Raw genomic sequence first — 20,630 nt, forward strand, 5'->3', positions numbered from 1 at the left:
CATATGGACATACTTTTCAAAAAAAATAATAATAAGAGGAGGTGATAAAGTGTAGAAAAACACAATAGTAAATTACATATATTGCTAGTTTAATATGAATTTCAAAATATGGGTGTACTTTTGAAAAAAAATATAATCTGCTTTGGAGAGAAAAAGAAAAAATTATATGGACATACTTTTCAAAAATAATAATAATAAGAGGAGATGATAAAGTGTAGAAAAACACAATAGTAAATTACATATATTGCTGGTTTAATATGAATTTCAAAATATGGGTGTACTATTGATAAAATATAATCTGCTTTGGAGAGAAAAAGAAAAAATTAGAGAGGATAAGCAGCATAAATCTGAGGGGTGATGAGAGTCAAACTCCAAACCTTTGGGCCACAAGTATCATCACCTAACCAACTGAGAACATGGATGGTTGTGCCATAATGTGTTGCTATACAGTATGAATATTTTTCGGTTAGTGAGCCCACATCAATCGGAGCCCTGCCCTACACGCACGGATGAAAATTAATGGAATCGATCGCTCGTGCGGATAAAGCGGATGACGGACGAAATTTTTCACGGAAGCCTTAGCGTATTTTTTAGTTAGGTATAGATAGATATAGATATAGATATAGATATAGATTTTGCATCCCTATATTTTTTTTATTTGATTGGGCCGTGCCGGGCTAGCCCACCGTGCTGAGGGTGCAGCCTAGGCACGGCCCGGCTGTCGGGTCGGGCCAGCACAGGCACAACCCTAGTCGGGCCGTGCCGTGCTTGGGCCGGGCCAAAATTGCGTGCTTCGGGCCGGGCCGTGGGCCTTGGGCCATATGGCCATCTATAATAGGAACCATCTATGTTTCAAATAAAATTTTCACTTAAACTACTCATCCGATCTATGATACGATTATACCGTTGTGTTCGTAACAATTAAATATTGTTTACAAGATCTCATGTGAGTATATTTTAATGGGAAAATACAATCACTTTTATAATATATCCAAATTACTTTTAGATTTCACTAAATTACTTCTTATACATATAAAAGTAAATTCAATAAAGTCTAAAAGTAAGTTACATATATTATAAAAGTAACTTAAAACAAAAAGAAAGTAACTTTGCCACGACATTAGAAGTAAATCCGTTGCAGGGATAAAAATATGACTCTCTCTATAAATTAAATTTAATCAATACAGATTAGCACAAGTAAGTTCAACAATTTTTAAAAGTAACTTTTGCATGGTTTAGAAGTAACTTTTCTATAAATCCGTTTTAAGCATTGATTATTTTTTTCCCTTTCACTTTTGTTTTTCACTAGAAAAAATGCCCGTGCGTTGCAACGGGTAAACTGAAATTATAACAATTATAAGATATTAGCTGATTAGGGTCCAGTTTTTCGTGTTATGAACACTTTAAGAAAATATATTCCTAAAGAAAGAAAGTTCATTTGCGCGCATAGCCTGTGAAGCGCCCGCGGCCCAGCTATGCTACGGCCCGAGGATGGAAGTAATAAAAACTTTCATAATTTTTCAGTAATTTTAAACAACTAAAATGGTACTAATGCTATTTTTCAAAATAGAAAATACTTAAAATATTTGCGGTTTAGGGATGTGATTTAAACTCGATGTAAAGATAAGGGACCTAAAGTGAACTTATTCTTTCCTGTGCGGATCGCGCGCATGCAGCCCGTGACGGCCCAACTTGGGATCAATCTGAGCCATCCATTTGATGGACGGTTTGGATTGGTTCCAAATTTATAAAACCCTAACCCTAACCCCTCCCCTCTCCCCCTACCACGGGCCGCCGCGCCTCCCACCCTCCCCTCGCCTCTCCTCTCCCCACCGCGTGGCGCAGTGGCGTCGCTTCCTCTCCCCCACCGGCGCTCTCCCTCACCCCCCACCGGCGCTCCCTTTCCTCCTCGTCGGGGTGCCGCCGCCGCCCCCCTCCTCTCAAGATCCGGTGGGTCGGCGGCTCCCGACGGCGCGGCAAGTCAGCGGCTCCATGGCGGCGCGGTTGATCTCCGGCGTAGCGGCGACGCGGCGGCGCGGCAGCTCCCCAGCGCAACGACGCGTCGACGGCTCCCCGGTGGCAGCGGCGGCTCAGGATCTAGCTCCCGAGCTTGGCACCTCCACGGCAGCGAGGCGGCGAGGTGGTGGTTCGGCGAGGAGCAGCGGCGCCTCCGGCTCGACCTTCCCTCTCCTCTCCTCATCTTCTTGTGTTGATATTTTGTCTCGTTGATATTTTGTGATGATTCCGATTGGGATTTTGTTTTTGTGTTGGATTGCGATGTGATGATTTGGGATTTGGAGAAGCAAAGCGAGGGTTGGGGGGTGCTCGGCTGCTCCCCTTTTCTTTTCCACCTCCGATCCGATTTTTTTCGGTCTCCGATCCGATTTTTTTCGCTTTTTTGCGCTGTTTCTAATTTGGGGCCGACGTACGAAAATCTTTGGCAAAAACATCTTATATAATAGGTAAAGATGTAGTATGAGAAAAGAAGATAAAACCTTTGATAGATTGTAAATAACATTGATGGAGTAACTAATGAGAAGTAATCATGTATAAGATGTAAAGTTACTTCCTGATAACATGGAAATTACTTCCTAACATGTAATAAATTACTTTTAAATTAATAAAATGTTTGAATATACTTAATATGAATCTCGTTTTATCACATATTTTAAGTAGAGTACAATTATGCAAACAGGTCTTAAAAAACAATATGTGATTTAAAATATATAAGTTATTAAAGCGGTTTAAAAAAGACACACACTATTGTTTTTTAAGTTGAATGGGTATATATACTGGACGGAATGGTCTCTGGATAAGACAATGGTAGCTGTTAGTCACGTCCTTTAAAATTTTAGATTTGTAAAGTGATATATTCTATCTTGTTAATTTTTTTTTTAAAAAAAGAGGTTTTTTTGACAACATACAAAAATGAGGAGATATGCCCTCTCAAGAGAGGAATAGACCATCAATTAGAAGTTTTTTACCATCGCAAATTTTAACTTTGGAACGGAGAAGGGAACAACTCAGTATAAACTAAGTACCACAACTAGGTTAGAACTTGAAAAAAAATTCTTTACACGATAGTGATACGAGTACATGTACATCCTACAAAAATTTGGTTACAACTTAGAACTCCTCGTCAAAATTCCAACAGTACCATACATACAAAGCTGACAGAAAACTGTTGCTGTACATAATATCTACAACGGAACAGCATCAACTACATAGTTTGACGAAGTACTCTGTAACTTTGACGAGATGTACTTTCTTAGGCTATTAATGAGTTGCCGAATATCATCTACCCAAGACCATGTCGGACTGTTGAGTGCTCGTATTGAGTTCAAGCAAACGAGAAGAGTTCCTCCCTCGTGAAGCAGCACCTAAAATTTGCACGAAAGTAAGAATTTTGCAGAAACAATTTACGAAAGAACAAAAAGCAATATGAAAATATACTATGGAACTTCAGTGGACAAGCACAAGTAACTTGAAGGCTCGAAGTAATCAATATTATTTTTCATATCTCCATCGAAATTTAATCAGTACTTTCTCGTTTCCAATGCAACCATCCTCAGAGTCGTCACACATGGTAAGAATATTGGCCACCAATAAGCAGTTAATAATTATTTATCTGTTTTACTAAGCTCCGTTGTGATATAGGCAAGGAGTGGATTTGGGAGAACTAAAACCAAGTAGTGCTATATTCAAACTAAACGCATCCCACACGCCTAATGAAATTAAATGCTCTACTGGATAGATTACCAGCCAATTCTAGAAAGTCTGGTTCATATGTTGAGTCCAACCTTAAGATATTTATATCAGTTAAGCTTATAATTGTGCATAAACTCACATTACATTACTGGACAGCTGCTTTCCAATATTCCAAACAAATCTACAAAATTATCTCCAGGAGTAGCATTGCAGGTAATGATGCTCGTCTAACAACATCAAAAGTAGCCTTTTACCTTTTTTTTTTAGATTACCTTTTACTATTCTTGTTAACCCGACAATTTGAGTTCATAACATGTCATAAATAATTTCACTAGACTTAGGTCATTACTAAAGCAAAAGTCAAATTTGTAATTATTAGAAACATAAATGCAGTGACAACCGATGATAGCAAGAGTTAACTTACCGTCAACCAAAGAGGAAGAAATCCCAAAACAGAAGGAAGTGCCGCAAAAACAATACAAGACAATGCAAGAGCTACACTTTGCTTGACCTGTGAGGATGAATCACAAAGTATAAGAACCAGTAATATATATTGTATCTATAGTTAGAAATGTTTTAGAATGAAGCCTCCCAAGAAACAATACCAAAGAAGTTGTTTGACGAGCTTTAGCTATACAAAATGGCACCCCACATATATTATCCTGCAACAAAAGAACATCTGCAACAGCCACCGCTGTTGCACTGGCACGCTGGGCTAGAACTATACCAACCGTTGCAGCTGCAAGAGCTGGTGCATCATTTATGCCATCACCAACCATTATTAGACCTCCACCTGTAATCATGTATACATGAATCATAACCAGGAAGTGAAAAAAAAAATAATTCCCTCCAAATAATGAAATGAATACCACAAGAGGTAATATATGGCTGTAAGTCAAAAATTCTGATGGATACACAGTTCAGCTGATCCAAAGTACGACCACAGAAAGCTTCGAATATTTAATTCTTTAATTATACATGAAGAATGTTTAGTTATGGACTTCTATAGACATTTCTGTGGTTGCAGCTGACAGGTTATATCTACATGCAAATAATAACAGATAACTATTGGAATCAATTGATCAAGTCATGCAGCAAGAAGGGATGGGGATTAAGCAGAATGTAGCCAGTACAATTAGACTGTGTTCGTAAGTTCACATTCCCAACCTCCGCTTCCTTGTTTCCCGCGCACATGCTTTCTGAACTACTAAGCGGTATTTTTTTTTTTTGCAAAAATCTATAGAAAAGTTGCTGTAAAAATCATATTAATCCATTTATGAGTTTTTTAGTAATATTTAATTAATCATGTGCTAATAAGCAACCCCGGTTTCCATGCAGTGGTGAACAGAGAATCAAAATTTGGAGTGGGCTAGTGAAAATTAGCACAAAACTATCGATTTATGTATATGTTTCTTATATGTGTTTGCCACCATGTTATCATGATTAAAACGTGCTTTATTGGTTGATTCATACTATCATTAGTATAGGGAATACTGCTAGTAAAAAAGAAAATAATATGCAGTGCAGCTTGCGTGTGCCTGATTTGCCAGCCTCAAATTTAGAGGCCAGTGTCCACGGCTCCATGCACACGGCGAAGTATAGCGGATTGGTGGACTCTTGCCTGCCGCACATGAGCTACAAGTTTGCCAAGATCATGACAGCTGGAGGCGCTAACTAGCAGGAGCACATGCAGCGGGGTGCGTGGCAGTAGGGGCCTAGGGTGTACCCGAGCCCACTCTGCACCCCCCCCCCCCCGGCGCGGGTTGTGTCCACCCCTGTTTCCGTGCACGGGCCTCCCGAACACAGCCTTTTAAGTGGTCAGCATCTAAAGTACATGTGTTCATAATTAAGTAACAACTGAAAAACTAGCAAAAATACCGTCATATAACCATTTAACTGAAAATTTGCAGTCATAAGATATCGACCTACCTCCCTCCCTTGAAACTGCTTTTACTTTATTCAACTTGTCCTCTGGCTTTAAACAGCAGTGAACTTCGTCGATACAAACAGCTTTAGCAACTCTTAGAGCACTTGATTCATGATCTCCCGTAAGCATCATGATGCGAAGTTTAGCCTTGTCTCTTAAGGTAGATATAACTTCACATACACCAGAACGGGGTTCATCCTCAAAGTGAAAAAGGGTGACCTGAAATGAATTTTTCATCAGCAGATGGACAATGCATGGCAGAGTACTTATGAAATAACCTAAATGGTGATAAAAAAAATGCAAACGGTTCATCTGCAAGGAAACTGAGCATGAAAGTGTGAACGGAAGTGACATTAGATAATAACAGTCTGTATTTCCATGTTACATGACCAAGATATTTGAACTTGTATGCAGCAATAAAGACTAGCAGCACCTCCTGGTTGTCTATTAAAATTTAATTTTACTCCTGTTGCATTTCATGATTGATCTCCTAGCCACTTTGATACCAACTGAAATATATCACTTTCTATAAAAAAAATGCATATTACAATTTACAGTCAGCAAACATATGAACATTTGGTTTTTAATCTCAGATTCACTCGAAAGAAAAAAAAAAAAGGCAAACCATCTGAACTTGATAGGCTGAAGGCATATCCACCTTAGCTCCTAAACTACCATGTTGAATTACTTTAGCATTTATGCAATTATATAATACACCTATATTTACAGCAGACATCTGGACAGATTACTGTGGAACAATATAAAAATAATTTTAGAAAGGGAGAAGTATGCTGACAAATGAGAAGATTGTAATGTAATTAACTCACCTTTTTATCCACTGTTAGAGCAGCCTGGACAAATTCAGGCCCAAATGCAGAAGCTTTTACAGCCTCTTTTATCTGCTCAGATTCACCACTGGATCTGTATAGCGAAGAAATGTATTCCACAGAACCAATTGATGCCTTAGAAAGTTCATCTTCATTGTTTCCAGCCTGTAACACATATATGAGGTATCAAGCTAACATACTAAAGATCAATCTTCTCAATAATTTGTATTTAAAAAACAAATTCTAGTGCTGTTTGTTTTCAAATCTATGAAACTACATTGCATTACATGACCCTTTTTTATGTCCAATTTTCAAGATAACCAAGCTGATTGGAATATACTATATAATCTACCTTTACACCGCTCAAAGTAGCAACAACTCCTCTACCAGGTAAGCACTCAAAGCTTTCTACAGCAACCAGTGGGAGGTCCTTCCCAACAGAATGATCTAAAACTGCCCTGTGAATAATGCAATCAGGATGTGAGTTAGTATGTCAGATTATCCATCATTCTACAAAATTCATAACATACATTAGAAAAATGAAAAACAGAATCATACAGTGGCCTAAGAATCTCAACATAATTCTTAAAATAGTGGCAAAAAAAAAATTGGTCTCAACCTAGCAAACCTGATTTCAAATAAGTTGTGGCATCAGACTTCAGGCATAGGCCTAGCGTTGAAAAAGAAGTTGACAATTTAATCAAGCTGATCTGAAGTAAGCATATCTCAGGTTGATAGATACAATGAATTAGGTACTGGTTAAATAGCACTAAGGACGTTATCAAAAAAATAGCACTAAGGACCACTATGACTTTGGTCAAACTTCAAAGACCATTTGTATGAGCACAAAGTGTTGGCAAATACTTCATGCCAATGTTATGGCATCAAAAGAGGTCAACTAGTGATGAACCATGGTATTATTACAATTAGCATGCAAAATTAAATATATACTACTACATGACTTCATCATCTAGCGTAAATAAAAAAAATCAAATAAGCAAAAAGACAGACAATGAGAATTTTGTCCATGCTCTCACCTTCCAATAGGATGAGTTGTTCCCTTCTCCATAGCTGCAGCAACAGCTAGAGCTTCACTTTCACAGTTAGGAGTACAACAAGCCTGATCACTAAAATCATTTGTCACATCTGAATGCCCATGAATGGGTTCGATAGCTTTGCACATGAGCTTCCCTGTTGTTAATGTTCCTGTCTTGTCAAAAGCAATAGACTGACAAGCAGAAAGAGCATCCAGCACATGTCCGCCTTTCAACAAAATTCCCTACAGATCACCCCCAAAGAAAGGTTTGTGAACAATTTTACTATGCAGAAGACTCTTGGAGAAGGTCATCAGACATGCCATATTGAACTAAAAAATATTTTGGCGAAAACTGCTAACATAACATGGTTTCATAGCATGCACTTAAAGCAACAATGGCTATCTTCCTGCTATTGGTTACAATGCAGCAATAATCATTTCAAGAAATGATTCCAATTAATATCCCCTGATCTCTTCTAAGATTTGTGCACATAACTCTAGTATAGATAATGCAAAGGAAAAGAAGCAGCCTAGTAGACTAATAAAATTCCGAATAAAAATACCAGATTCTTCATGTAATTTAGTAATTGAGTAAGCTTTCTCTTGCATGGAAAGAAGAAAAATGGCCAGTAGAACTCAAACGATGGAAACTTTCAAACAATACCTTGCTTGCAAGAGAACTGATCGCAGTTGCATATGCTAATGGAGCTACAGCCAATGCACATGGAGATGCAGCAACCATAAGTCCTAGCCCACGGTAAATTGAGCCCCTACAAACTAAAGAAAATGTCAGTGCACAGAAAGCTTGATCATATAGTCAAATCAATCAGTTCAGTGCAAATTGCATGATCATCAAACTTCTTTCTCCTACAATTAAACATATTGGTTCAGTACCCAGATCATTAAGAATAGCTCCCACCTAAAGCATATTCTACAATTATCAAAGGACCTAGTCAGATTTGATCAATTATATCTGTGACAAGACATCTACAACACATAGTGTGACATTAGAAAAATACCTGAGTTGCCAAAAAAGGGCCACTTAAAGAGTAATGGTCCCAGAAGTGCGACAACTAAAGACAGGACCACAACAACTCTGCTATAGTGCTCTCCAAACTCATCTAGCCATCTTTGCAATTTGGGCTTGTTTAGCTGGCCTTCTTCTGTCAACTGGACGATTCTGTTGAGTGTTGAATCCTCCCACGACTTGGTGACCTACAGAAAACATAGTTGAACAGAAGCATGAATACAATCATCTTGCAATGTGATGACAAGGTAAAATTATGGGGGAAAAGACAATCATAATCTATTGCACTGACTTGCCACTGTACTTGAGAGAGAATCAGAGAATAGCAAATTCGTTACAAGTAACTACTAAACATTAAATGTAATGTTTTTTTTAATAATGTTAAAGCTAGCTTGCATCTGCTTCTCTTTTCATAAAATATTACAGAATCATGAATCATATGCCCATCTGCCATTGTTTGCTAGAGTATGTAAAGTCAACTAAAGAGTGCATCGACCATAACTCCATAAGAGGATTATATTTTTCTGAGTACTCAACACAAAGAAATCAATAATTAAAGCCAGGATAGAAAAAATGAAGTAGACAGGGACTAGAGGAAGGGGTGGTAATGGACCCAACATTTTAGCCTACAAAATGTAACGGCTTGGTCTAAAACAGGTTGGGCTGAGATTTAATAGATATTTTAGCTAAAAATATTTAAGGGCTAAGGTGGGTTGTGAAAGGGCTCGTGGGCCCTAGCCCATTACCACCCCTAACTAGAGGACAAAATGAAGAAATAGCACTAAGTTGAAGAGATTTGTTCTATCTTCACTGAAGGTATGCAACCTTCACAATCATCATTCCTTCCAAGTTCCTGGCACCACCAGGTATAGCATCCCCAACTGTCCTTTCCAGAGGTTTTGTTTCACCAGTAAGGTGTTCAATAGTAACTGTCGATGAACCTTGGTAAACTTCTCCATCAACAGGCACAGCCTAAAGAATACAAAAACTGCACCATGATGAGATAAAATTTTGGAAAATCTAGAATAAAAGACTAGTATCAAATGAAACAAAATGCAAGAAGTACTGTTACACTTAGATAGGGGGAAAAGAAAAAAGAAAACCTGAACGATAAGAGAACATAAGTTACCAAAGGAAAACTGAATTATAGAACACAAAAGCTGGATAAAACAACACACCTCGCCCGCTCTAACCAAAATATGAGAACCCACTTCCAGGTCATGCACAGGAACCTTGGTGTAACATAAATTTGCAAACTGTGCTGACTGGTCTCCACATGTTTCTAATAATAGTGCAAATTCTGGATGATTTTCTTTCAGTTCCCTCACATCTATCATTGACTTGCTTGTAAAGTGTTCTTCAGCTGTAAGCAATAAGAACAGAAAACTTCCGATGAGTACACAAAGTTACAAACAGATGCTAACATGAAGAACTTTCAAAGTTTGTCACCCTTATCTCTACAATACTATGTGTTGTGCGACATTTTGTTGATGTAATAGAAGGTTAAAACGGGCTGGCTCAGCCTTCCGTTGATTGCTCAGAGAAAGATGAAATAAGATGTTTCAAAGTCTGTCAAACACATTTACCAATATGAGCTAAGTTAAACATTGCAAGAAGCAGACCGCCCTCCAATGAGTTTCCCATGAATATAGACGCAAATGCTGCCAGGGCCATGAGGACATGGATATTTATTTTTCCGTCTGCAATATTTACAAGAGCATCAAGTGCTGCAGAAACCTACAAAGTAGACAGCAAAAGTGTCACACAGGTATTCCATCTAAAATCATGAATTGTTGAGTAGTTCTCAGTCAAGGAGGAACACAAACATAGAAGAGTTTCTTGCCCTCCCTAAATCACAACTGGCACAAATTTCTCAGTATTTAATTTTGAATGTTCAAAGTATCTATTATGTTGTTCTAGTGCTAATCTTGGCACATGTGCTTGATGAGATACCACGCTCAAAGCCTTGAACCAGTACAAAAGTAACACAGGTGTCATAGCAGAAGCTTTTGGTGAAAATCAACACTGATTGATTTTATTACCTTGAACTTGAACAAGCACCTCAGGGCTCAGGAGTACCAAGTGAATAGGAACTTGCAATAATAAACATCTTAAGAGTAAAATTTCAAATGATAAAACTCAGTTTCATGAAATGTATTCCATAAGCTTCTGTGATCGATAAAAATCCTGAGAATATGCTTGATACTTACTGCAAACCCACTCCTATGGTTCCAACTTTCAGACAATAAATCAGCATTACGAATACGTAACAATTTGACACAAGCACGTGAACTACTTTTGCAACTTCAAGTTATAAATTGCTCCTGGTTATTCCTAATCCGAACTTAAGGTCAACAAAAGAGCAGAGCCCATGAAATTACCCCGACAAGTGGGAAGGCTACGGCGATTAGCGCATCCTGCAGACGCCTGACGGAGTTGAGCACCGGGATGTGCGGGCAGGCGGCGGCAATCAGGAGGAGGCCGAGGGAGATGCAGCAGAGTTGCAGGTGCTCCCGCAGCGCGTCGGCGACGTCCGCCCAACCGATCGCCTTCGCCACCCGCATGACCGCCGCGCCCCCGCCACTCCCGTGCACCTCCGGCCCATGATGATGACTGTGCCCGTGGCCATGGTGGTGGTGGTGGTGGCCGTGGTGGTGATCGCCGTGGGCGCGGGGGGCGAAGGGCAAGGAGCGACGCGCGAGGAGGAGAGGGGACCTAGCGGCTAGGTTGAGGGGTTTGGAAGGGAGGTGGGGAGCGCAGCGGCGGCGGAGGTGGGGGAAGGGAGGGGGCCGCGAGAGGCGGAGGAGGTGCGCGGAGGGCGGCGACGCCGCGGCGGAGGAGGCGGAGGCGGAGGCGGCGGTGAGGAGCTGCATCGCCGAACGGGTCGGCGGCGAGGCGTGGAACGGTGGAAGGTGGGGGGGGGGGAGGGGGGGAGATCGCGCGCGTGGCGTCGGCTGCGGCGGGCGGGAGGCGGCTGCGGCGGCGAGGCAGGCGGGGGGAGGCCGTGGACTGGTGGCTGTGGTGAGAGCTTAGCAGCAGGGATGGTCCACGGCTGGGCTTGGAGTTTTGTGCCGGGGGGGGCGTGTGGCGGATGACGGTTGACGGGACGCCCCGGCGATCCCTTCACCAAACCGTGGCGTCACGGTGTTGATGCATGGTTTCCCCGTGGTTTAGGCTCCTTCGAAACAAAGAAAAAATATAGAAGTTCCAAAAGATTTATACCCTATAAAAACTAAGCCCGTAATATCTTTTGAAACAAAGATTGATTTCAAATATTTTTTAAAAAATTCCTATAGAATAAACTATTATAGAGAATTTTGGAGAAAAATTAACATGAGGTTTTACCTTACGTTTTCTTCTTCGCATGTATTGAATTGAACATTTTTCATGTGTGACTATCAAACAATAGTTTTGAAACTTTCCTGTGATTTTAAATCCCGTAGGAATCCAATAAACATGATATTCTATTCCTACATTTTTCCTATTCCCGTGTGTTTAACAATCATGAGTTTCAAATGGGCCAAGTTGGCTCAAACAAAATAATATTTTTCCCTAAGAATGCCAGATCTAGCAATACTGAGGTTGTTCGCTTCTGCTGGCTGTCACAGCGAATGTGGTTGTGGCCATTGAAAATGGCTGCCGAAGGGCAACAGCTTGGAGTTATCGCAACCATAACATCTACGACATCAATCACTACCGATCAGCCTCGCTATTCATAATGTAGCTTTTTTTACCTCTATTTCTTTCCCTTGTGGTTTTAGCAATCCACAAGGTTTTTAATATGCACATTTCATCATTATTTTCTAGCCATTCATAAAAAGTCTGTGAAAAGTGTATATCCATCATTTTGAAAAACAATAATTACTGGTATCATTTTTTCCACAAGAAGTTTTAATATAATTTTTTTATTACTTGTTAGTTCAAACAATATATATATTCCCTTCAAAAGCAATATATTCCCTCTTGTCATCGATATTTTTATTTATGATAATATTCCGTTAATTTTTAAAAATTGGGTCATCATTTTTATACAATTAGAAAGAGTTAATAAAATGATGTTTCAATGGTACCTTTTCAAATCAAATATACATACACTATTTTTACACTCCCTCCATCCTAAAATAAGTTACTTTTCACCACCCCGCACATAAAAAAAAACACTATAATATCTCCACTTTATCAAATCTCAATGTAACTATTTTTTAACTTTATCTACTTCCAATCCATTTATCTTTTATCTTCATAAACTATAACTCAATGCAATGATTGCTAAAAGTAAACTTATTTTAGGAAATATAGGAGAGGCAAGAAATGATCTTATTCTATAACGGAGAGAATAACGGAGAGAGTATAAACTAAACATTGAGAAATTATTGATGACCAAAGTTTTGAAAGTTAAACCAAATCTTAGACGTCAATTTAGAACTAGACTAGAGGAAGTGTCTTTGTCTCTATTTCCCTCCACGTACATTCAAGCCTGCTTTGAAACGTAGAAAGCTCACAGGATTTCACAGGAAACGGGTCATTTCTTCCAAAATTCCCATGAAATTCCTCTGTACTAAAGGAGGCTTCATTTTCCCTTTCCAAAAAAGATTCAAATTAGGTAATCATTAGTTTATCAGTGATTGGAAAATTAAGCTTGGTTCTGTACCTTGAAGGTGTAAGCACCAAGCATACTTCCAATCCTAAAAGGTTTGAACAATAATGCAAATTAAGCAACTACGAGCATTGCTTTAGCTTGCTCGTAGTTATTGTAGTTAATTAATTAAAGTCAACAAGACAACAATGGCTTCAAAACTAAAGCAGCAGAGCTTAGATTTACCCCGACGAGAGGCAAGGCGATGGCGATGGCCGTTGCCTGCAAACGCTTGGCGAAGTTGAGCGCCGCCATGTGCGGGCACGCGGCGGCGACCAGGAGGAGGCCGATGGAGATGCAGCTGACCTGCAGGTGCTCGCGCAGCGCGTCCGCGACGTCGGCCCACCCGATCGCCCTCGCCACGCGCATGACCGCCGCGCCCCCGCCTCCTGCTCCGTGCCCGTGCACGCCCACCTTGTGGCGATCGTTGTGGTGGTGGTGGCAGTGGCAGTGGCCGTGGTGGTGATCGCCGTGGGCGCGGGGCGTGAAGGGCAACGAGCGACGCGCGCGGAGGAGCGGAGACGACTTCGTGGCTGGAGGCGGTGATCTGCGGGGACACCGGTGGTGGCGGAGGTGGGGGAACGGACGGTGGGTGGAGAGCGGGAGCGGCGGCGGGGGCGGCGGCACTGTGGCGAAGCGGAGCTGCATCGCGCGCGGGCGCTGCGGTGGATCGCGCGTTGCCACGGCGAGGACGGCGTTGCGATCGTACGTGCTGCTGCTGCGCGCGCGCGACGAACTTACGAACGACACCGGCACATGCACGCACAACTCTCGGGCCACTCGGATTGGGCCTTTTTGTACCGGGAGGCGCGCGTGGTGGAGGCGGCGGCTCCCGGCGATGCCGCGATGGCGACGACGACGACGGAAATTCGGGTTTGTCTGGCATAATGGTGTCGTCACAGTGTCGAACCATGACTATAGTTTCCCCGAAGTAGCAGAACAGGACAGAGAAAACAAGACTTGCTATAGTTGCTGCCAGAAAATTGGGATTACGCGATCCAACCAAGTACTATGTGTTTAAGCTAGAATGCCACTTCACGAACGGCATCCGATAAAATACCACTCTTAACCAAAGATTTTCGGTATAATGTCATTTCTTCTCTTATCTCGAATAAAAATTAGTTAGTTCAATTGGTTAGATTATTTATGGTGGAACTAGCTCACCTAGATTCAAATCGTAGAATTCATACGAGAACTCGTATTTATGATTAATTATCCTTTCAACGATGTGTGGTGTTTATAGAAACAGAGTATGCGTGTGTACGTTCATAGGAACGAGCGTGCTTATAGAGGTAGTTTGTAGAAGGGTATGTACTTTGTCTCTATCACATCGGGCTCACTGTTTTGCATCCCATTTTACATTTCTTTTCGTTGCATCAACTCCCAAAAATTCGTTGCAAAATGAGTTGTTATAAAGAACTTATGAACAACCACAACTTTCTTCACTCAAGATGTTGCCATCCAAATATCACCATGGACTTGAGATTCCATCTCTCGTGTGAGGCAAGTGAGGTTTTAGTATTTACTTGTATGTGGTGTCCTCAATAACCGACTAGAACGGCTTGTGCGCTAATCGAGACGCTAAATTTAAGATACATGTTATTAATTCGTTTAGTGATATGTGTTCTTTTGCTTTTACAGATACTCCCTCCATACTTATAAAGGAAGTCGTTTAGGACATCGATACGGTCTCCAAAACACAACTTTGACTTCTTGTTTCTATAAAAATATTCATTGAAAAGTGATATATGTATACTTCTATGAAAGTATTTTTTAAGACAAATCTATTCATATAATTTTTACATTATCAAACTTAACAACTTGAGAGTTATTCATGATTTATATTCCCAAGGTTTGACTTAAACATTATCCTAAACGACTTTCTTTACGAGTATGGAGGGAGTACTGGATTGGAGTTAGTCGATATCGGAGTTAGTCGTTTGGAGTTACTCATATGCTCATATCTATTGCAACAATCTAAGATATTTTAGTTCACCATTATATTCACTTCAAATAGGGAGTATGATATTTAATTTGGTTTTACATATTAGGCGTTGGACACATTCGACCTGTAAAGAAAAACTTTTAAAACAAACCCCTCCCAATGTTCTTATATATTCCCTCCGTTTCAAAATGTTTGACATCGTTGACTTTTTAGCACATGTTTGACCGTTTGTCTTATTAAAAAAATTGTGAAATATGTAAAACTATATATGTACATGAAAGTATATTTAATAATGAATCAAATGATATGAAAATAATAAATAATTACTTAAATTTTTTAATAAGACGAATGGTCAAACACATGCTAAAAAGTCAACTGTGTCAAATATTTTGAAACGGAGGGAGTAAAAAAAAGTTAATTAATAGGCTTAAAAAAGAGTCAAAAGAGTTATGCGTTCTCCGCAAAACGAGTGCCGAAACAGAGCCAAAGGGGAAAGAAAGAGAGAACCGGAAAACCCCAAGTCCCAATGGGGGCATCGCCACCATCTCCTCCTCCGTGCCGCCGCCGCGGCTAAACCCCCCGCTAACCCCCACAATCGAATGCCTCCTCCTCCCCTCCCCGCCGCCGCCGCCGCAAAACCCTAAACCCCGCCGCCCCCACCATGCGCCGCCTCCCGCCCCTGGCCCCGTCCGCCACCTCCTCCGCCGCCGCCGCTCCATCCACCTCCACCCCGGACGTCGTCGCGGAGCTCGGCCGCATCCTCTCCACCCGTCGCTGGAACAAGGGCCGCGCGTACAAGCGCCTCGCCCCCTCCGTCACCGCCGCGCACGTCGCCGACCTCTTCCGCGCGGACTCCACAGCCCCCGAGCCCGCCACCGCCCTCGCCTTCTTCGAGTGGCTCGCCCGCCGCGATGGGTTCCGCCACACCGCCGACTCCCACGCGGCGCTCCTCCACCTCCTGTCGCGCCGACGCGCCCCCGCGCAGTACGAGAGGCTCGTCGTGTCCATGCTCAATTGCTCCGACACCGCGGAGGACATGCGCGTCTCGGCCGACGCCATTCAGGCAATCCGTCGAACGGGTAGCGCGCGCCTTGCGCTGTCCCCGAAGTGCTACAACTTCGCCCTTCGATCGCTGGCGCGGTTCGACATGACGGAGTATATGGGGAGGGTGTACTCGCAGCTTGTTCAGGATGGTCTGTTGCCGGACACAGTGACGTACAATACCATGATTAAGTCATACTGCAAGGAAGGTGATCTCACCACCGCGCACCGGTATTTCAGGCTGTTGCTGGAGGGTGGGTTGGAACCAGAGACGTTCACATGTAATGCATTGGTGTTGGGTTACTGCCGAACGGGTGAATTGAGGAAGGCTTGCTGGCTATTCCTGATGATGCCGCTGATGGGTTGCCAGAGAAATGAGTACTCCTACACCATTTTAATTCAGGGGCTCTGTGATGCTAAATGTGTAAGGAAGGCACTTGTGCTGTTCTTGATGATGAAGAGAGATGGCTGCTCTCCAAATGTGCGCGCTTTTACATTCTTGATCAGCGGACTTTGCAAGTCAGGTAGGGTTGGCGATGCCAGGTTGTTGTTTGATGCAATGCCCCAGAATGGTGTTGTTCCAAGTGTTATGACATACAATGCAATGATTGTTGGGTACTCTAAGTTAGGTAGGATGAATGATGCATTGAAGATTAAGGAGCTGATGGAAAAAAATGGCTGCCACCCAGATGATTGGACATACAACACTTTGATTTATGGCCTATGTGACCAAAAGACAGAAGAAGCTGAAGAATTGCTGAATAATGCTGTTAAGGAAGGTTTTACACCTACAGTTGTTACATTCACTAACTTGATCAATGGGTATTGCATGGCTGAAAAATTTGATGATGCACTCAGGATGAAGAATAAGATGATGTCAAGCAAGTGTAAACTTGATTTACAAGTTTTTGGAAAGCTGATAAATAGCCTCATTAAGAAGGATAGGCTAAAAGAGGCTAAAGAACTGTTGAACGAAATTTCTGCAAATGGTTTAGTCCCAAATGTCATCACCTACACATCTATAATTGATGGGTATTGCAAGAGTGGGAAGGTTGATATTGCGCTAGAGGTCTTGAAGATGATGGAACGTGATGGTTGCCAGCCAAATGCCTGGACCTACAATTCTCTGATGTATGGGTTAGTTAAGGATAAGAAACTACATAAGGCAATGGCTCTATTAACTAAGATGCAAAAAGACGGGATAATTCCTAATGTTATCACCTACACCACTTTACTTCAAGGTCAGTGCGATGAACATGATTTCGATAATGCTTTCAGGTTATTTGAAATGATGGAGCAGAATGGTTTGAAGCCTGATGAGCATGCATATGCTGTGTTAACTGATGCACTGTGTAAAGCTGGAAGAGCTGAAGAAGCTTATTCATTTATTGTTAGAAAAGGAGTAGCTCTAACAAAGGTATACTATACTACTTTAATTGATGGTTTCAGTAAGGCAGGCAATACTGACTTTGCTGCGACCCTTATAGAGAGGATGATTGATGAGGGTTGCACACCAGATTCATACACGTACAGTGTACTGCTGCATGCTTTATGCAAACAAAAAAGGCTGAATGAAGCTCTGCCAATACTGGATCAGATGTCTCTCAGGGGAATAAAGTGTACCATTTTTGCCTACACAATACTAATTGATGAAATGCTCAGGGAAGGAAAGCATGACCATGCTAAAAGGATGTACAATGAAATGACTTCATCAGGACATAAGCCTAGTGCTACCACATATACTGTATTCATTAACTCATACTGCAAGGAAGGTCGACTGGAGGATGCTGAGGATTTAATCTTGAAAATGGAAAGAGAAGGTGTTGCCCCTGATGTGGTGACCTACAACATACTCATTGATGGCTGTGGGCATATGGGGTATATAGATCGTGCATTTTCTACTCTGAAGCGCATGGTGGGTGCATCATGTGAGCCAAATTACTGGACCTATTGTCTTTTGCTCAAGCATCTTCTAAAGGGCAATCTGGCTTATGTTCGTTCTGTAGATACTTCTGGCATGTGGAACTTGATAGAGTTGGATATTACCTGGCAACTTCTTGAAAGGATGGTGAAGCATGGACTAAATCCCACCGTAACGACATACAGTTCTCTCATTGCAGGATTCTGCAAAGCTGGACGTCTTGAAGAAGCATGCCTTCTTCTAGATCATATGTGCGGAAAAGGTCTATCTCCCAATGAAGACATATACACATTGCTTATCAAGTGCTGTTGCGATACCAAGTTCTTTGAAAAGGCTTTGTCGTTTGTTAGCATCATGTCAGAATGTGGCTTTCAACCTCAACTCGAGTCCTACAGGCTTCTTGTGGTAGGCCTTTGTAATGAAGGAGACTTTGAGAAGGTTAAATCTCTGTTCTGTGACTTGCTTGAACTGGGCTATAATCATGATGAGGTTGCATGGAAAATTCTAAATGATGGTTTGCTCAAAGCTGGCTATGTTGATATATGTTTCCAGATGCTGTCCATTATGGAGAAAAGATACTGTTGCATTAGTTCTCAAACATATGCATTGGTGACAAATAAAATGCATGAAGTATCCAGTAGCCTTGTTAGTGAAGTCAGAGAAGAAGCTAGGTGACTAATGCTGTCTTTCAAGCTGATAGATGTTTAATTTCACTGGCAATTCTTTTCCTTGGTGAGCAGTTGAGTTAATCACATGATTGTTGTGAGCCCGACCCAGCATTCTTGATGCAGCTTTCATATGGAACTTGCAAATCCAATGGAACCTGGTAAGTGCCCCAGCAAATCAGCTACAGAATGTTGACTGTACAACATTGTAATCTGAATGCCTTATTTTCCTAAAAAGTAGGTTCAGTTTCAGTCTTTTTTCCTCCCACTGCTGCAAGTCTTTCCTTATTTCATTTTTTACTAAAAAGTAGGTTCAGTTTCAGTCTTTCTTTCTCCCACTGCTGCAAGTCTTTCCTTATTTCGTTTTTTAATCTAGGAAGCTTTTGCTTACAGTTGCTGAGTTAACCTTGTGGGTATACTACACAGATTAAAAATCCCAAAAGGATCTGATTAGCCCTGTTTTATAGCATAATGGCTCTCCTTTTCACCTCAAGGACATACTCCGTGTTAGTTTAAGCTAAGATTTTTCAACTCTCACCAATTTGGTGAATGTAGGTCATGTTTGATTTTTTGGATAGCCTTCCTAGTGGGCTAGGAACTCCTTGCTTGGAGAGGAGAGCTAATTTGGTTCTCATTTAAAAGCAAGGAAATCAGTGTTCTGCCCGAGAGCAAGTCTAAAGACAAGGAAACCAAACTACTTCCATCACCACTAACCTTGGTAGTTAAGGGTGAGTAAAGAAATCAAACATACATCATCAAATAATAATTATTGTGCAAAACCTCCATCTATTAAATGGATGTCCCCATTTTTTGCCAGGATAATTTAACTGCAATTCTGATGGTACTGAGGTACATGGGCAAATTGCTCATAGCATTTCAGTGTGCAAAACCGACATTAAAAGTCCAACACAGTAAGGGTGTTGTTTGGCCAGTTTAATCCCAACACATGTTGGTCAATCTAACTGGTTCATCAGAAACGAAATGTACGTACTAAATCCTGGTCAAATGAAAGGCACTTCTTCATTGCAGTTGAGAGGTATGTGCTTATGTCTTCTCCAGTCCATAGACCATGTGTTTACTTGCTTAATGCATTTGGTGATTTTAGAAAGCCTGTCAAGTCTATGAATGCGGTTACTTCTATTTTGTTGCCTCAATCTTTCAGTTATCTTTTCCTGCAGATATTTCAACTTTGCATCATGTCACATTGGAACTGTATAAAACTGCTGTGATCATTTTATGCCTACATTGAGCTGTGTTTCTATCTTCAAGAAATCACCACGTAAGCTCCCCTGGTTCGACTCGGATGGCTTCATATTATCGACTGGCTGAACGCCTGCACTCTATTCGGTAGACCAGCTGGTGAGTTTTCATTACTGGCTTCCATTGTCAACCATTTCAGTGTGTAGTTGATTTACAGTAAGCTGCTGGGTAATCAGTATCAGACCCATCAACCAATTTATGGATCATCAGTTTTTTTAATTGAATTTACCTGTCGATCGCTCCCTTTGCATTTAGTTCAATTGCAATATTTGCTGTATAGCTCAGTAGCAGCCACACAGTTCTCTCTCGCTTTAATATTTATCTGACGGTCTATCTATCTTTGTAGGGTCACATCGTGGAGCCATAAAAGCTGGTGCAACAATACAACGATTGACTTGAAAGAACTAAAATACGTGTTAGATAGGATGATAGGTTATATTTACTGTAAACAATGATGCCTACGTAAATAGATAAATTTCATAGCATTTTTCCCTCGTATTATAGCCCATTCTTTTATTTCTTCAAACCGTATTGCTTTTCAAGGGGTTAATACTTCTGTGATGAACTGTGTATTAATAATTGATGAATAAATCATTGTTGTGACTTCTTCCCGCACGCTAATCTAATTGATATATAT

General features: G+C 41.2%; 3 protein-coding genes and 1 long non-coding RNA gene across 5 annotated transcripts; 2 read left to right on the forward strand and 2 right to left on the reverse strand.

Annotated features, from left to right (window-relative positions):
- Positions 1 to 3,029: 3,029 nt before the first annotated feature.
- On the reverse strand, positions 3,030 to 11,524 carry LOC4341902 (probable cadmium/zinc-transporting ATPase HMA1, chloroplastic). Its single transcript, XM_015788227.3, has 13 exons — positions 10,907 to 11,524; positions 10,112 to 10,262; positions 9,704 to 9,888; positions 9,351 to 9,497; positions 8,518 to 8,713; positions 8,163 to 8,275; positions 7,500 to 7,741; positions 6,815 to 6,920; positions 6,463 to 6,627; positions 5,638 to 5,854; positions 4,314 to 4,501; positions 4,133 to 4,219; positions 3,030 to 3,380 (listed from the first exon to the last, which is right to left on the reverse strand). The coding sequence occupies exons 1-13, from the start codon at positions 11,396 to 11,398 to the stop codon at positions 3,201 to 3,203; spliced, it is 2,469 nt and encodes an 822-aa protein (XP_015643713.1). The 5' UTR covers positions 11,399 to 11,524; the 3' UTR covers positions 3,030 to 3,200.
- On the forward strand, positions 4,501 to 5,174 carry LOC107281431 (uncharacterized). Its single transcript, XR_001546934.2, has 2 exons — positions 4,501 to 4,856; positions 5,047 to 5,174. It is a non-coding gene; the product is annotated as an uncharacterized lncRNA (long non-coding RNA).
- A 57-nt stretch (positions 11,525 to 11,581) lies between the features above and the next one.
- On the reverse strand, positions 11,582 to 13,946 carry LOC136356911 (probable cadmium/zinc-transporting ATPase HMA1, chloroplastic). Of its 2 annotated transcripts, XM_066311485.1 has the most exons (3): positions 13,348 to 13,946; positions 13,177 to 13,210; positions 12,912 to 13,104 (listed from the first exon to the last, which is right to left on the reverse strand). In XM_066311485.1, exons 1-3 carry the CDS (start codon positions 13,807 to 13,809, stop codon positions 13,034 to 13,036), a joined length of 567 nt encoding a protein of 188 aa, XP_066167582.1. In that variant the 5' UTR covers positions 13,810 to 13,946; the 3' UTR covers positions 12,912 to 13,033. The 2 variants fall into 2 exon arrangements, with proteins under 2 accessions (XP_066167583.1, XP_066167582.1); XM_066311486.1 differs by lacking the exons at positions 12,912 to 13,104; positions 13,177 to 13,210 and adding an exon at positions 11,582 to 11,703.
- A 1,631-nt stretch (positions 13,947 to 15,577) lies between these two features.
- Positions 15,578 to 20,614, forward strand: LOC4341903 (pentatricopeptide repeat-containing protein At5g65560). Its single transcript, XM_066311644.1, has 5 exons — positions 15,578 to 18,894; positions 19,289 to 19,461; positions 19,551 to 19,769; positions 19,912 to 20,092; positions 20,340 to 20,614. The coding sequence occupies exon 1, from the start codon at positions 15,768 to 15,770 to the stop codon at positions 18,741 to 18,743; it is 2,976 nt and encodes a 991-aa protein (XP_066167741.1). The 5' UTR covers positions 15,578 to 15,767; the 3' UTR covers positions 18,744 to 18,894; positions 19,289 to 19,461; positions 19,551 to 19,769; positions 19,912 to 20,092; positions 20,340 to 20,614.
- The last annotated feature ends 16 nt before the right edge of the window (positions 20,615 to 20,630 follow it).

Source organism: Oryza sativa, chromosome 6 (genome assembly GCF_034140825.1).
Source record: "Oryza sativa Japonica Group chromosome 6, ASM3414082v1".
In the NCBI taxonomy this organism is placed as follows: Eukaryota; Viridiplantae; Streptophyta; class Magnoliopsida; order Poales; family Poaceae; genus Oryza; species Oryza sativa.

What these genes read in the sequence shown, in the direction of transcription:
- LOC136356911 (XM_066311485.1), bottom strand. Translation starts at nt 13,809, where the DNA reads ATGCAGCTCCGCTTCGCCACAGTGCCGCCGCCCCCGCCGCCGCTCCCG. An exon ending in TCGCCTTGCCTCTCGTCGGG is followed by an intron (nt 13,211 to 13,347) that starts GTAAATCTAAGC and finishes CAAACCTTTTAG; the next exon opens with GATTGGAAGTATGCTTGGTG. An exon ending in TTGGTGCTTACACCTTCAAG is followed by an intron (nt 13,105 to 13,176) that starts GTACAGAACCAA and finishes TTTTTTGGAAAG; the next exon opens with GGAAAATGAAGCCTCCTTTA.
- LOC4341903 (XM_066311644.1), top strand. Translation starts at nt 15,768, where the DNA reads ATGCGCCGCCTCCCGCCCCTGGCCCCGTCCGCCACCTCCTCCGCCGCC.
- LOC4341902 (XM_015788227.3), bottom strand. Translation starts at nt 11,398, where the DNA reads ATGCAGCTCCTCACCGCCGCCTCCGCCTCCGCCTCCTCCGCCGCGGCG. An exon ending in GTTTAACTTAGCTCATATTG is followed by an intron (nt 9,889 to 10,111) that starts GTAAATGTGTTT and finishes TATTGCTTACAG; the next exon opens with CTGAAGAACACTTTACAAGC. An exon ending in CTCGTCAAACAACTTCTTTG is followed by an intron (nt 4,220 to 4,313) that starts GTATTGTTTCTT and finishes TCATCCTCACAG; the next exon opens with GTCAAGCAAAGTGTAGCTCT.